The sequence below is a fragment of the Carassius auratus genome, chromosome 30 (assembly GCF_003368295.1).
Source record: "Carassius auratus strain Wakin chromosome 30, ASM336829v1, whole genome shotgun sequence".
NCBI lineage: Eukaryota > Metazoa > Chordata > Actinopteri > Cypriniformes > Cyprinidae > Carassius > Carassius auratus.
In genome coordinates, this window is record NC_039272.1 from 13,000,476 (window position 1) to 13,017,377 (window position 16,902).

At 36.8% G+C, this 16,902-nt stretch overlaps 1 protein-coding gene across 4 annotated transcripts; it reads right to left on the reverse strand.

The window, feature by feature from the left end:
- Positions 1–538: 538 nt before the first annotated feature.
- Positions 539–15,777, reverse strand: LOC113049269 (coronin-1C-like). 4 transcript variants are annotated; one of them, XM_026211466.1, is made up of 12 exons: positions 14,682–15,777; positions 12,930–14,591; positions 4,965–5,164; positions 4,728–4,850; positions 4,521–4,650; positions 4,230–4,411; positions 4,028–4,147; positions 3,839–3,943; positions 3,461–3,606; positions 2,593–2,650; positions 2,090–2,332; positions 539–1,999 (listed from the first exon to the last, which is right to left on the reverse strand). In XM_026211466.1, exons 1-12 carry the CDS (start codon positions 15,706–15,708, stop codon positions 1,880–1,882), a joined length of 4,116 nt encoding a protein of 1,371 aa, XP_026067251.1. In that variant the 5' UTR covers positions 15,709–15,777; the 3' UTR covers positions 539–1,879. The 4 variants fall into 4 exon arrangements, with proteins under 4 accessions (XP_026067251.1, XP_026067252.1, XP_026067250.1 ...); XM_026211467.1 differs by having other exon boundaries at positions 12,930–14,033; positions 14,682–15,768; XM_026211465.1 differs by having other exon boundaries at positions 12,930–15,777.
- Positions 15,778–16,902: the final 1,125 nt, after the last annotated feature.

A 16,902-nucleotide genomic window follows, 5' to 3' on the forward strand; every position in this document is an offset into this window, starting at 1 on the left:
TGAAAGGTACCATCTCAATATTCAAAAAACATATTTTGAGGCTTGTCTGTAGGAGCCTTTCCCATAGGCTCCGCAGAATTAGTTTTCACCATGCCAGTCCTTTGAGGCATGTCTCTTGCACATACAAGATTGTTAAAACATCTGCTTTCTGATCACCCAAGCTATTTTTGAGAGAGTTGAGGCTGAAGGATGTTTTATGTCTTTTTTCATTTCATTCTTTCTTTACTGCAGTATAATAAACCTTGCTGTGAACAGGCATAGCAAATAAATGTCTTTAAATGCTTCTGAAATAACTGTAAATAAAGAGAAATGTCTTTTACTAGGGGTCTTGGGATGATGTGGGCGTAAAATACAGATTCGAGTTGGAGTGGCGATGATGATGGGGAATATTAGGAAATATCTGACCAATAAATTACATGATTAACTAATCATAATCAAGTTTTCAAGCCAACCATATAGTAACAACTTTTTATATTAGTACTCATGACCCCATTGTAAATCGTCCAACAAACCAGAAACTGACAGCAGACTTCATGAAGAATTATGAATGAAAAGGTTTATTGTAGAGGCAACCTTTTTTATTTTAGGTGAAGTTTGGAATGCATGCACAAGACTGTTTGGGACACAGATAAGTGCTCGTTTTCATGGATGTTGTCCTCCAGCAGTGGTCAACTGAGGAGGTCTGTCTAAAACCAGAAACACAAATAGAGGCACCAATACATTTACAGTACATGTACATCAGAAGAGCTCGCAGGTAGCCACTGCCTCTCAAAGCCAAGTTCACTTATCAGAGCATGTGTCAGTCCAATATTCTGTAAGATGAGAATAATTCTAAAGTGGGGGCAAACTGGAGAACATGGATAATGAAAGCAAAAAAAAAAAAGGCAATTTCCTACTATTTCTGTGGGGAAAAAACTCATGCAACTGGCAAGTGTTGAGCATCCAATGTTTCTGACTTCAGAGGGAATATTTCCTGAGGTGCAACAGTAATTTCATAATTACTATCAAGTTACAACAGTAGGTTTTTGATTCATGAAGAATATGCATGAGGAATTCATTTTCAACGATACTTGCCAAAGTCTAATAGGTTTAGGTTTACGTTCACATTCACTCTGCAACATGAAGTTATTGCTTTTGGATATACAGTAATTGACTGTGTTATATTTTTTGAAAAACCCTGTTGTTGGATGCGTCATAATCAATGATGATGATCTCAAAGCAGCCAATGGAGGAAATGCTTTAATACTCCAGTCATCATGATCATCACAAGGGACATCATTTGGACTGAATTTCCAATTAAATCCTGATGATTCCTTAATGTTGAATTTGAATGGTTATGAACATTTCACTAAAATCAAATCCTTATCATCTATGATAAGTTGCCTTTACAATCATATCCACACAGTTCCGCCTTTTCTGCTGATGTCTTGTTTTTCATTAAGCCACTACAACTGGGAAAAACATATAAAAGTAGAAATAAAAGGAGAGGTGACAGATCCACCTCAAATTTGGCAGCACAACAAAAAAGTCCTGATGTGTATATATACATTTATCACTCTGTAACATACCGGTTAATACCAGAAAACTCATGGAAACAATGTTACAATAACAAAAGAAGTAAGAAAATTGTTAACAAAATGTAAAACATCAGTTAAAACCAGTGACCACTCAGTGCCACAACTTTGCTTCTGCTGTGCGAATGCTTGGGGGAGACTTGACAAAAAGTAAATGTCCATCTTGGAATGTTGCTTGAAGATGTCCTTGTGAGAAACATGGAGATTGAGTCAAATTGAGATATTTTGGCAGTGACTGCCCCCCCTCCCCCATTGAATCTCTCTTTCTCTATACTGACGCTATGGCTCAGACCAAAACCAGTGTCTTAGATTCCCACATTAGCCACTCGCTCTTCCAGTTTGGTGATTCTCCTGTCCTGCAGTGTGACCAGATCTCTAATGGACTTAACTTCTCGCAGCAGCTCCTCTAACTTCACCTCATTCTTCTGCAAAACAGAATAAAGAAATAGGAAAATGTGTTTTAGTGACAATTATTAGTGGGCAAAATAAGAAAGTCAATGAAGCATCATCCTTACTCTGGTTAGCTGAGGAGAGGCAGGTTTCTGGGGAGTTGCTGTCTCTTCCACCTTCTTGGGTGCCTTGTTATCCAGCACATTCTTCTTGACTACTTTGAGGTCGCGGTTCTTGCCCGGAACATAACCGTGTTTGAGGGAGATCAGGATCGGTTCACCATTCTTGCCTTCAAACCACTCCTCGGCCTCTAGCGCCGGGTCTGGACCTGCTGTGTCCGGATAGAGGTCGTCCTGAAAGAGGTCCGACTGCCAAAAACCGAAGAGACAGGAAATACCGTAATGAGTATTTTGGATTCATGCTGTTTGTTTTCTCTGAAAACATCTGCTGCTTTAATGTTGAGTGAAACCAAATGCCTTCCCTTTTTTCTTCATCAATTAATGAGAATTAAATTGCACTTTGAGCTTAGCTTGTAAAGCTAAACACAAAACAAATAAAAAACGTATTAACTAAACCTTACTATTAACAATCATTGTTTTAATGTACAGTGAAATACAGTGAAAAGTACCTTTCTAGGAACGGTCATGATAATTGGCTCACACTTTCTCTCATGAAGTTTATAAAACCTGTGAGAAACAACAGACATGTTATTGGTGTTATGGTAATAAGCAAAATCTTAATCTAAAAAACATTTACGATGTTTTAACTTTTTCAATTTACTTTTATTTTTTCAAATAAATGCTGTACTTTTGAACTTTATAGTCATCAAAGGATCCCAAAAAAATCATGATAATAATAATAAGCAGCACAACATTTTTTTATACATTTATATGTAAATATATGCTCAAAATCAGCATATTAGAATGATTTCTAAAGGATCATGTGACATTGAAGACTGGAATAATTATACTGAAAATTCAGCTTTGGCATCACATGAATATAATATAAATAAAATGGACAACAATTATATATATATATATATATATATATATATATATATATATATATATATATATATATATATATATATATATATATATATATATATATATATAATAAAAATATTATAGATATATCAATTTCCAGCAAAGATTAAACACAGAAAGTACACCCTTATGACAAAATAAATCAGAAAATTAATGATCTTTACAGAGATCATTAGTAGTCAAATAATGTTTCATTGACCTTTAGGAGGCACAGCATGAAACCAAATCTACATTGCCATCACGTTAGATTTTATAGTCAATGACAGACTAATGACTCCCCCTACTGGAGAAATAAAATCAACCTTTCTGAGAGTCATAATCAGAACGATGCTAGCCCCTCAAATACTTCAAATAATCTGAATGAATCTAAGGCCACAAACACTTGCTGAAAAAGGTTTTCTCATTTCAAAAATAACACTTAAAAGAAATACCTGTGCAAATCTTGCATACCTGGCTATCTCACACTTGTTGACATCTAGGCCTCTTTTAGGCATGTAGCCCATCCCTCTTTGGGGCTCCTTGCTGGAAAACGTGTTGAGGTAGTGCACATACGGTGCCTCGTCTGTGATCTCGAAATAACGGATACTGCTGTCACCCTTAAACCAAAAACAAGATTACAGTTGTATTCAAATATACATACTATATATAGTATGACATCACACTATTGAGGCAAAGCCAGTGGTTCTCAATTTCTAGGGGGCCCCCAAATTATACAAATTTTGTTACATAAACATAACCTTAATTAAAATGCTAAAAAACACAAAAATGAAGATGTACAGCATTAATTATTAATTTAAAATTGCTGAACTCTCATAAAAACGTGCTCACCTTTCCACAGAGGTAGACCACATTAGTGTCAGGGTCATAGAACGGAAGCAACACTCCATTGCTGGTGTCCATTTCATGCACTGATATCGGATCCTCCATGTTTTTCTTAAAGAGAGGAACATCATAATATTTAATGAAAGTGCGTAAAAAACTTTTCAAAAGCATGAAAATATATTTATTTTGCCTTACTGGATTCCATAAGGCTAGCTGCCGCTCACTCATACGACTGAAACCGGTGGTGAAGATGTTTCCGTCAGCCAGAAAGATGGCTCTCATGGGCCGTGCCCCCTCATGGGCCTTCTCCTTCTCCTGTGATCATCAATGCCAATGAGACACAAAGAACTGTGGATATAAAAAGTCTTCAATGTAATTACGAGATGTTTGCACTTACCGCAATGATCTTTCCCTTGCGTGGATCGATAACGCGCACTTTCTTATCCTTGCATGCCGTGCAAATGAGGCTCCCGTTACGACTCCAGCAGACGCTGAAGATCACATCAGGATGCATGTCCTCCAGGTTGATCAGAGCTTCTCCTGTGGCCACGTTCCAAATGATAACGAGATTATCGCATCCTGACAGAGGACGAAAGACAAAATTGGTTTTTGATCACGCAACAAAACATGTTTATGATGATAAAAGTTAGGGTTTTCATGTAGTGCATTTGCTTTTGAAATCTCTTACCTGCACTTAGCAGAACATTTCGGGCTGTTGGATGCCACGTCACGATACCCACCCTCTTGGAGTGACCCTCTAACACCACGACTGGCTCAGAAAGAGGTTCGGCGAGGCCGTTCTCAGGGATCTGCCACACCTGTGCAAAGAAATGCAAATGTTTTTATAATAATCAATCAAAGCAGAATCTTTATTAGAGGATGTAGCCGAACGTACCATTACTGTACAATCTTCAGAGCCGCTGGCGATGACGTGATCATTGTGTGGGCACCAGTCGATGTCCAGCACAGGGCCCGTGTGCCCACAAACAGTGGGGTAGGCCTTGTCAATACGACCCGTCTGCAAACAGGAAACAGATAGCATGGATTTATGTCTCATCTTGCATAATTCTGACCAGCTACGCTTATTCAAATTACTAACTGCATAAATGCTGAGTGAGCAGTTATCCCTTACCTTTTGCAGAGGCAGAACGAGGAAAGCTCCACCCCCACTAGCCTCCACAATAATAGCAACAAATTTGGGATTTACTGCACAAAAGGCACTGTCCCAGGTAACCCGCGAAACCCTAATATCATCATAGCACTGGTCATTCTTCACCGCCTGACCAAACACATGACGGAATTTACTCTGTCGTACCACTCGTCTGATCATTTCTGAAAACACAAGAGAAGCGAAATGTTGTGGTCTTGCTGGTTGTAATGATTTTGCACTTTATTTATTTAATATTTAAATACCCAACAGTTATATTTTGCAGTATAATACATTCTTAATGACAGATGTTCAATGTTTTTCTTTTGCTTTCAGACTTAATATTGACAGTGTATCTTATTAGGGTAAGATGAGCGGTCAGCTAGAGAGCACTGGGAATCGGTTTTCCATTTCACCCTGTGTATGCATTTCTCCATAAAAGACAAGGGGTGGGTTCGAATGCAGTATTTTAAATTTCATTAAGCCACTGTGTAGAAACATGAATCTTCATATGAGAAAACCATTCTCTAATGACTGAATATTTAGGTTACTAAATAAGTAATAAGTAATTAATTACAGTAATAAGTAATTAATGTGACTTATATTTGAAATCCTTTATTTGATTAAAAAACTATTTTGTTTTATTAGTTCATACTATAAAAAGTATTTTTGTTGAAGCACATACTGTATGTGACCCTGGACCACAAAACATAAGTCATAAGGGTCAATTTTTTTGAAATTGAGATATATACATCATCTGAAAACTGAATTTAAAAAAAATTAAAATAAAAAATACTTAGAAAATCGCCTTTAAAGTTGTCCAAATGAAGTTCTTAGCAACGCATATTACTTATCAAAAATTAGGTTTGGATATATTTATGGTAGAATTTAAAAAATATATATCTTGATGGAACCTGATCTTTACTTAATATCCTAATGATTCCTAATAATTTTGACCCATACAATGTATTGTTGGCTAATATTTTGTGGTTTTGTGGTCCAGGCTCACATATTTTAGCACAAATTTCATGTATCACATGTAGCCTTAAAAGTAAACATTCTCTTTCTTGAACAGATTTACATTTTTATTGTTTATTTATTAACCTGGATAAAAGAAAGAAAGAATTCATATAGTAAATTCCTAAAAGATCAAAACGGAATGCTCTGCCAAAAAGACAGCAGAATTCTTAATAAGCAACAAACACCAAAGATGCCCCAAAAATTATGCACACATCAACAATATAATGCCAAAAAAAAAAATGCTATCTAGATTTTGAGACACAGCCAGCGTACTTATTCCTAACCAGTGTTATAAAGGGTATAATACAATGAAAAACTAATTGATATCCATTATTATACATTAATAATCACAGGTTATATTTGAGCCGCCTTTATATTAAGTGCATTATCTAAAGCATTGGTTGAGATGTTGGACTGTTAGGGCCCTGATTCATGGCGGTGTCTTCATAAATAACAGCTACCACCATTAATAACACTAACATTAATAATAAACAAAAACGATTCCAAACAGCTGTGCTTGTGAGAATAAAACGTAGTCAGCACAATAAAATCATGGATGTGCTTTTGGAAATAGGTCAGATGTATGGCGGTGTGTGTGTGTAGTGTTTGCTTTCTAATGGCCGAGCTGCGTTATTGATGATGATGATGATCATCATCATCTTCCCGGCGAAGAAAAACCCACATATCACTAATAATCTACTAAAAGATCAATTAAGATATAGAGTAAAGATGGAGAGAAAGATATTGGCACATAGTGCAAAAGTGAGAATGAAAATCCATGACTTGATAGATGGGCAGGCTTCTGCTGGTGTGTAGTGATGGGAAGTTCGGATCATTTTACCGACTCGGACTTTTGAGTCTCGTTCAGCAAAATGAACGAATCTTTTTTCGAGTCATTTCGTTCATTTCGTTCATTTTAGCAAAATGTTATTAAAATATTAAGTGCTACCTCCTCAACACATCTAGTACTTACGCAAACGTTGATCACACCACAAACAATACAAAAATAAAATGCTATGAGATAAAGAAAAAAAATACTCATTCTTTACCTGGGTCTTCAGTCTGTGATTAGCTCATCTCACCTCTTATCTGACAAGAAGTCCTCGGGTTTAAGTCATTCCTTAATCACGTGACAGCCCCATACGCAAAACTAACGCGGTCTTGAGCCGGAAAGAGAATTGATTAGTTCATCTCATGAGTCTTTCGGGTCGAGTTTGACTCGTTCCTTAATCACGTGACAGCCCCATACGCGAAACCAACGCGGTCTCGAGCCGGAAAGAGAATTGATTAGTTCATCTCATGAGTCTTTCGGGTCGAGTTTGACTCGTTCCTTAATCACGTGACAGCCCCATACGCGAAACCAACGCGGTCTCGAGCCGGAAAGAGAATTGATTAGTTCATCTCATGAGTCTTTCGGGTCGAGTTTGACTCGTTCCTTAATCACGTGACAGCCCCATGCGCTATTTCTGACATTTCTGTCACCGTGTTTTTGTTACTGTTTGTTGAGGATCTGTGGTTTGTTATTATTTTATAAATAAATAAAACCCTGTTATAAATAAAATTTTGATTAATTTGTCTTCTTGACTGTCTATCGGTAAATAAACACTAGGCTATATAATAATATAATAATCCAAGCTTACAATAAAAAGTATTTATAGACTAGTTTGTTCATTTTTACTCCAATTTTGAGTTTGCTGGTATAATAATTGCTTTTCCTAGGCAGACTTGACATATTGGTGTAATATATGTATAAGAAGATTGCCCAAAAAAGGACATAATGACATACATTAAAAGCAAATAACATTTTGAATTGAATTATTAATGTTAAAGACAAATGTTAAAGACATTAAGGTTATGATAACTTCAGCTTTAACAGTTTTAACCCAGCTCAGAGTGAGGAGTTTCAGATCCTGGTACACTGCCAGTGCAGGGCCATGTTTTGGGAAGACTTTGACAAGAGGGTAGCAAGCTTGAGGCCTTCTGCTACCTCTTCTAAGACCTCAGATGCTATGATGGAGATGCGGGCCAACCTTGCAGAGCCACTCTTACCCCGCACATCAGACCCTCTGGCCTGGTGGAGGAGATGTTCACCAGTTTACACAAGCCTTTCTGAAGTCACAAAGACAAGACTTTGCATTGTGGCCACATCCGTGCCATCTGAATTTTTTTTTTCTAAAACTGGGCAGATTATCTCAGATAGAAGAACTCACAGACTCAGCCCATCCAAGGTCAGGGAGCTTGTTTTTTTTTTAATAATGTAAACATGCCTTAAAGCAAGTCCTAAAAATATAGCCACAGTGTGTTATTTATTTTAAAGCTTATTTATTTTTATTTATTTAGAAAAAGACTAGCTTGTTGTGCAATATTTTTGTTGTTGTGATTTTAAAAGGTAATTTGTTATTGTTATAAGGCTCCATAGCTTTAGTATCTCTTAATTTTCATTTATTTTTTATTCAAATGGTTTAAAATTATTTTGTGAATAGCTTGTTGTGCAATATTTAGTTTTTCTTTTTTTTATATTGTACTTTTAAAGTTCATTTGTTAAGGTTATTAGACCCTGTGGCTTTATTATCTTTTAATTTTAATTTCATTTTTAATTATTTACATTTTTATTATTTTAATTTATTTTGGAATAGTTGTCCTCTTTGTTACAAAGCTTTTCTGTAATAAACAATAAACAACTATTCAAAAGTATGTACAGTGTTTTTAATGTTTATAAAGTGTCATATGTTACAAAAGTATGGTTTACACAGACAATCTGATTTAATAACTGCACAACTAAACAAAAACAAACAAACAGACAGAAAAAAAGATCAACATTTTAAGCATAACCAACTCTTTATTTCCACATTCAGTGTTATGGAAAAGTACCACCATGACAGAAATTAAAAACAACAATTTGAAACCAGAAATGCATCACGTTACTGTAAGAGTAAATAATATTTTTTTTTTTTTTTTTTTTTTTTTTTTTTTTTTTTATTAACATTTTGTCAAAATACAATTTTAAAACGTAAACCAAGTTGAATCAATATACAGCTTCATAAATCTGATCTTAACAAGAACAAAATAAGAGACAGGAAAAGATCTGAAATAAAATAGAAAAAAAAATAAAATAAATAAATAAAAAACACATAGATACATAATTGAAAAACACTTAGGGGTCTGCATTAAAGTTAAAATAATGAAATAATTTGATTGTTTTGTTTAATTTGTTGTTCTTTTTTTTTAAATTTTCAATGCTGTTCCAATATTTTTTAAGGTCTGTAATTCTGAAATTGTAAAAGGAGGGTTTGCTTCTTTGCCAAATCATTTTGTGCAGATAATATTTAGCTAAAATAATAATTAAGTTAATTACGTATTTTTCATTGGCTAATAAATTTGGCTCAGTGACTATAAGAAGTATTTCAAATTTACTTAGAGAAATATTCTTTTTTATCTTTTGGGAAATAAATCTTTGTAATTGGGACCAAAAGGAAGCTACAATGGGACAATCAACAAAAACATGCTCAATGGTTTCTCCTTCACAGCCACAGAATGTACAAAAGTTACACACAGTTGGAAAAAAAGTACAGATGTTTGCTTTTGAAGGGTAATATCTGTGAACAATTTTGAATAAAACTTCTTTGATTTTATTTACAATAATATACTGGTGAGGTAGCAGGAAGATCATGTTCCATAATTTCTTGTCCAGTAACGTCCATCGGTGTTTACATATAGGAGTACTGGCAGGATCAAGTATGTTTCTAATAAAAGTATTGTTACATCTCTTATCTGTGAGTGGAATGCCAGAAATAGTAGGAGAATCAACTGTTACAGATAGAGAAGTATCTGTCTGTATGCTCTGCGCTAAAGAAACAATACTAACAGGAATAGATTTAATCACCATTTCGAATTCTTCTTGAGATGTATCAATACCATATTTTTCCATGAAGTGCTCACAAGAATAAAAATCATTTTTTGTATTTAGCAGATTGTTTACTGTATACAGATTACTTATAAACCAATTATTCAGAAAGAGTGTTTTGTTTTTGTGTAGTATATATGCATTGTTCCACAGAATACAGTTGTGAGGGGAGAAATTGTGTTTAAAGATAAGATTCCAACATAACAAGGTTTGTTTATGAAAATTGCTTAATTTCACAGGGAGTTTTCCTACCGAAAAAGGACATATCAATAGAAAGTTAAGACCACCAATAGTTTCAAATAAGCTGTTTGGAATAATATTCCACATACTGTTTGGACACTTGAGGAATCTTTTAATCCAGTTGATTTTTATAATTTGGTTAAATGAAGTAAATGTCAGTACATTCAGACCACCTTCAGCCAGAGGGTTTGAAAGAACAGACCTTTTAACCTTGTCAGGCTTATTCTTCCATATAAATTTGAAGAGAATTTTATCTAATTGGGAACAAGTGGATTTTGGAACATCTAGAGATGAGAAAATATAAGCTGCTCTTGACATTCCTTCTGCCTTACTTAACAGAACTCTGCCATATATGGATAGATCTCTGGCAGACCAACAATTAAATTTGGTTTTGATGGTCTGAGTCACCGGGAGCATATTTAGGTCCAGAGTTTCTCTACGATTTCTCGATATTTTAATACCAAGATAAGTTATAGTGTTTTTGAGCGGGATATTACATATTTCAGAATGGCTGCTAGAGTAAATAATACTAATAATAAATAAGTACTACGCACCCATTTTGTAAGGAAAGTTGTAAATGAACTAATTACTCTAGCCAATGTTGTCTCACAGTACAAAAGAACGAAAAACCCGAAGAACCGAAAGATGAACTATTCAATTATCTGCATTCTTTTACTGTCAGTGTCTATGGTTTTAGCGTATGGGTCTGTCACGTGATTAAGGAACGACTCGACCCGAAGACTCATGAGATGAACTAATCAATTCTCTTTCCGGCTCATATTGCATTGGGTTCAACGTATTGGGCTGTCACGTGATTGAGGAACGAGTCAAAAACCCGATAGACTCGAACTATGAACTAATCAATTCTCTTTCCGGCTCATGCTGCATTGGGTTTAATGTATTGGGCTGTCACGTGATTGAGGAACGAGTCAAAAACCCGATAGACTCGAACTATGAACTAATCAATTCTCTTTCCGGCTCATGCTGCATTGGGTTTAATGTATTGGGCTGTCACGTGATTGAGGAACGAGTCAAAAACCCGATAGACTCGAACTATGAACTAATCAATTCTCTTTCCGGCTCAAGACTGCATTGACTGACAGGTGAATTACTACGACTAGAACAGAACCCATAGAATAATGCGCATGCGCGACTGAACGAATCACTCCCCGAGACGACTCGTTCTTCCCGAGTCACATTAAAGATTCGTTCAAAATGAACGAATCGTTCAAGAACGACACATCACTACTGGTGTGAGAAAACGAGCTAACCGCTAACCGAACAAATGAATGAAAACAGCAGAAAAAGCATCAGTTATGCGGCTTGTTTTGAGCCGTGCGTGTTTTTCTTTGCATGCGCTAGCGAAATGCAACGTGCCGCTTTGAAGTGGAGGTGTGCTATCTACCCGGCACAGGTCCTGATGGTCAACTATCAATTAATATCTAACTAGTTCTGCTTATCTCGCCTTATGCATGAAAATCAAAGGCTAGATTCCGTCTCACATGCCGCTAAATGAGCCCTTATCGCCTGCAAGTCCACATGCACCAGCGCAAGTGGTTGTTTTTTTCCGGTTATGTCCTAGCTGTTTCCAGAGCTTGTTTTAAATCAGTGATGCTGGCTAAAATCGAGCTAGCATTCCAGTAGAGGCTATTGCACCACTGACCTGTCTTGCATCAATATGACCAAACGCAAAACGCTTACCTTTATCAGTACCACGTCTCTCACAGCGTCAAATTCAATGCATTAATTTATTTTCTCACAGATTCAGTTGTGCTGGTGACTGTCTCAGTGAATTGCGGCTAGCCACAATAGCTTCCCTCCTCTCCTTTATTCTGAATGAACGGGAGAAAACGCCCTTGTTCTCCTCTCCCCTCCCCTCCTCTTCATGTCCTCCTACATGGACATCAGTTGTGTGTGTGTGTGTGAATAAGAAGTAATGGTACAAATTGTACCGTACTGACTGACAGGTCACTGTGGTTTAACTGGTAAGGTCATTTTATAAATGGAAAGAAAGACCCCTGAGCATCTCTCCATTGCAAAAACTACTTTGATATACCAAGCAGATTTCCCATCTTTTGCATATAAACAAGTTGTGCTTTTCCTTCAGTGGAGCTGATAATTTTACAGGACTCTCGGAGAGTAAAAAGGATGAAGTCATGGTCATGTTGGATTATGTTACAAAGTGCCATGTGCTCTTAAATCAATTATGGAGTCTTTATTTTTGTATTTTAGTGTGGTGTAGGGACTTTCAAACTTTGTGATATCAACAACCCCAGGTATTATGATCTGAGGCTCCTCTTTTGTAAAATATAAGGACAGCTATAGGCTTGTATTTTATAGTGGTTTTCAATTTAAATATGCTAGCTATACTATTCCAAAGTAGCATCGGTGAATAAAAGTGAGCGAGCTAAAAGTAACAGTGTTAAATTGAATGTCCACATAAAGATGAAAATATTAACATTTATATTTCATAAAACAGTGTTGTTTTTAACATTTTATTTTAAATAATATGGCTGCCAATATCATAAAATAATTATGACTTATATTATGATTTCTTTCCCATATTTAAAAAAGATAATCAAACTGAATGAGGTCAATTGTTGCGGTAAGCATGTTTAAGTAATGTCATAACACTATTATTAACTCCATTAGTGTTCTGATATTAAGTAAAACCTTACTGTATATTAATATATTTTTGATTTTTACATACTGAACCCCACTGTGTCTCATTCTTCAAGATTCTTCAATTGTATACTGTAAGAAATCAGCTTGAAAACCTGTCTTACCGTTCTTTGGCGAGGGTCTTCTTTCCATTTTATGGGAAGATGTTTGTACTTCAATGGCTGTGTTCATCTGCGATACTTTTAGACTCTGGCTTCCCACAGTCACATCTGGCCTGGCTTTCTTTATGTTTGTCTTGCTGTGATGTATCACTTTCTCCTGGATTTTGTTGCTGTCTCTGATGAGTTCAGAGACAGGCCTGTATCTGGACAGTTGGTTTTCCTCTGAAGCAGAAGAATCACTGCTTGGAATTCGACAGGCGGTGTAAGGATATCTAGTTGGTACTGCGGTGGGTTTAGAGTCTTCTTCATCCTCCATGTCCATCATATAGCATTCAGAGTCATGTCTTCTACCATATTTCAAAGGCTGTTCTACATTTTCCAGAGCAGAGTCTTTGCTTGCTTGGTTCTTCTCAGTGTCTGTTTTAGCAAATGGATTTTGTGGCTTCTTCGGCACAGGTGGTGGTGGGCCCTTCATTTTTGCTCTTTTTTTTAACAACCGTCTCATCTGGGACATATCCATTTCTTTTAGCTCTTTATTGTCGACAGTTTCTATCAAGTTATCGCAGTCAGGTGCAACAGTTTCATCATACGGGACTAAACAATATCTTGAAATATCAGCAGCCTCAGGCTTTAAGGACATGTAAAATGGGGAGTCGATATAATAAGGTGACATATCAAGACATGATGCGTTTATTTTAATATCCTCAACGGACTGCAGTGCTTCTTGCCTTCTGCCCATTTTAATATTTCTGAGCAGTAGGTCTGAATATTTGCTTGGCTCCTCTGTGGAATGAGAAGCAGGTTCCTTGTGGCCAACGGCTTTCTTAAAGGGATTCTTTGGTTTCTTTGGAACAGGTGGTGGTGCTCCTTTGATTTTGGGCTTTTTCTCTGTCAGAGCATCTGTGGGTAGGATGTCAGGGTTCATGCTCTGTTTTTCAGCATGAGGAACGTACAAATGAGAGATGTCAGATGACTTCTTCGCCTCCTGATCAGGAAACGTATGAATCTGAAGTGGTGACGTGATCACAGCTGTGAAATAGAGAGGCTCTTTTTCCTGTTGTAAAGAAGCTGTCTGTGCGACTCCTTTGGCATCACCTGCATCAAAATCTGAGTGAGAAAAGGAATGGAAATGGTTTAGGATCATTTGATCTAAAGATTTAGCACTGGAAGAATTCTCTTTGGCCTCTGTTTTTGTGTTCATGTCATCCAGCTTGTCGATCTTTGGATTACAGACTCTTTTGCCCTGAATTTGACCATTTCCCCCTGGTAATTCAAGTAAAGAAGAATTATGCCTTCCATTAAGATGACCATCACATTCTTCCCTGCTTTTTGTGGATCTCGACCGAACAGCTTTTTGATAAACAGATTCAGTGTCTCTTTTCACACATGGTGCCTCTGCTCCACACACTCCCTTTTTGGCTGGGTGAGGCGCATTGCTAACAGGGACGTTTTTAGCACTGGATTCAGTTAAACTCTCAGATGACATGACTGTTGAGTGTTTTTCCATGAGAGTGAATGCCCCTTTGTCATCATTTTGCTTCTCACTGTGAAACAAAGTACTGCTTTGGCTTAAATCTGGACAAAATGTGCTTAATACCTTTTGTTCAAAGTCCTCCTCAATCCTTAATGGGACTAGAGCTGTGTCTGGATATGGGGGTTCAGTAACTGTGTCACAGTCCAAAGAGTCAGATGTTGTCACTCTAGATTTTATTAAATAAGGTTTATCAAAGGGAGTATGCAAGATTTTGCCCTTACCTTCAGTTTCACCCCATTCGGTCTCTTCTTTTCCCAGCAATGTTGGACGGAAAGTTGGGTTTCTTTGGTTGTTTCTGAAGTTTGTTGCTTTGGGTGTCTGTGAGGCTTCATTGGGTTCTTGTAAAACATTTCTTCTTGACAAACCTCTACTGATATTTTTGTCTCCCTGTAAACTATCCTGCTTATTGGCACTCTGAAGCCATGGACGACTTGAATTCGAGTGGAGCCCGGTGAATAATGGACGTGTAGTCCATAAAGAATCGGCTCCGTCCAAATACTCAAATCTGTCCTTATCAGGACTTTCTTTGTGTCGAACAGTTCCAGCACTTTCTTTGCAAACTTTGTCACAACATCTCCTAATTTTGTCACTACTTAGGGTTTGCATTTCATGTTTATCTTTGTCCAGGAATGACGGTCTTTCAAGTAAATCAACATTGTTTGCTTCCAAAGAAAATTTCCTCGTTATTTGGACATCACCACTCATTTTTGTCATCCCGTTGTGTCTGTCAGAGAGCGTCCGTGTCTCATTCTTCTCAATGCTCACACCATCATCTACTGAGTCCACTTGACAGGAACCTTCTAACATGTTTGGAGTATCCTTGAAGTGAGTTTTGTTAGTCATTCTGTCTGTTTTGTCAGGTCGTTGCTGGTCCACAGCACTAAATACGTCTGTGGCGGTTGCGTCGCTTGTGACTGTTTTGAATTCTAAGGCACATGGACCTCCTGCCAGGCTCAGCTGAGGATTTGGTGTCCTGCCATTCTGCAAAACATCCGTGTCATAACCATGTCTGATCTTTTTTTCTCCCTGGTTGAAAGAGGACTCAGTGGTTTTGTCATTAGGTTTTGTTGGTTCTTGATCAGGACAAGGCTCTAGTATGGAGGTGTCCAAGTGAACAAAATTCTGGTCTATTTCTTCTGGCTTGTTGGAATATGCTTCCTCCTCGCTTTGGTTTAAGATCTCATAGTCACTAACGACACCGGTCGGGACGTCTACTTTTCCTAGCTCCTTGTCCTGTTTCTGTCCCATCACCCCTGTGAAGAACACATCTCCCCACCCATGAGTTTATGAACAGACCGTATATCTTTATCTATAATGAGCCACCTCCCATTTCAAGCTCTCTCTTGTTCCTCTCACATCACTTCGTACTGGAATGTTGCATGGCCTAAAATTAAATGACTCTCAATGTGGCTACTGAGTCACAAGACCCAAATGGGAACCGGACAACTGGCAGAGTAGCTCAGTTACCAGGTGCGAAGGTCACATTAGACATGAAAGGGGAAAACCCACAGACTCCAAACATATCCTCTTGACAACAGCACTCTAGATCTCTCGGCCTCTGGGGCTATGTTTCCATCCAAGCTGCAAATGTAGTTCATCATTTATTTTAGTACATTAAAATGAATAAAACTGAAAATTAATAAGTTAAGATAAAAAAAAATAAAAAAAATAATTAATAATATATAAAAATACCTATATATATATATATATATATATATATATATATATATATATATATATATACTAAAAATAAATCAGAAGATTTAAACGCCTTAAAATAAGTCTTGTGCTGCTGGTGTGATGCCTTTATATTTAAAGGCATCACACTAGCAGCACAAGACTTATTTTAAGGCGTTTAAATCTTCTGATTTATTTTTAGTAACAATTAATTCTTTATTAACGATTTTTAATCATTAATGACTCATTTATTTAATTCCTTAGTTATTTTGACTCGGATATGCTAAAAGCAAAACCTTTTTTTCTGAAAGTGACCAGTTGCCGTGAAATAGACACATCTCCCGCTCCGTTTCCATCGCAGTGTCATACGAACTCGGTGACCTCTAGGGTCATGGCTTTATCAGTGACCTTCTAAATCTTCCATTGCGCAGTGGTTTGAAAGTAAGCAGCAAACCATACTGATCAGCTGACTTTAGTGTCACAATGTGTCTCGTGGGAAGAATAGTCTAAAATAGCCTCCCAAATATAAACATATGATAAGTGTGAGCATGTCCTCTGTCCTCTGCTGCTGTCTAAACTGAAAAAGCACAATGTTTTACGTAGACATAAAAAGTCAAATAATGAGGATGAATTCATGCCTTCAAGAAGGCCTATATGAAGTCGACTAGTCATTAGTGTATTTTAAGGTACACGACACAGCTTGTGAATGTGGGTCTGTCTGTGTTAACATGAATGAAAATGGCTCTACATTATCAGTAAATGTCA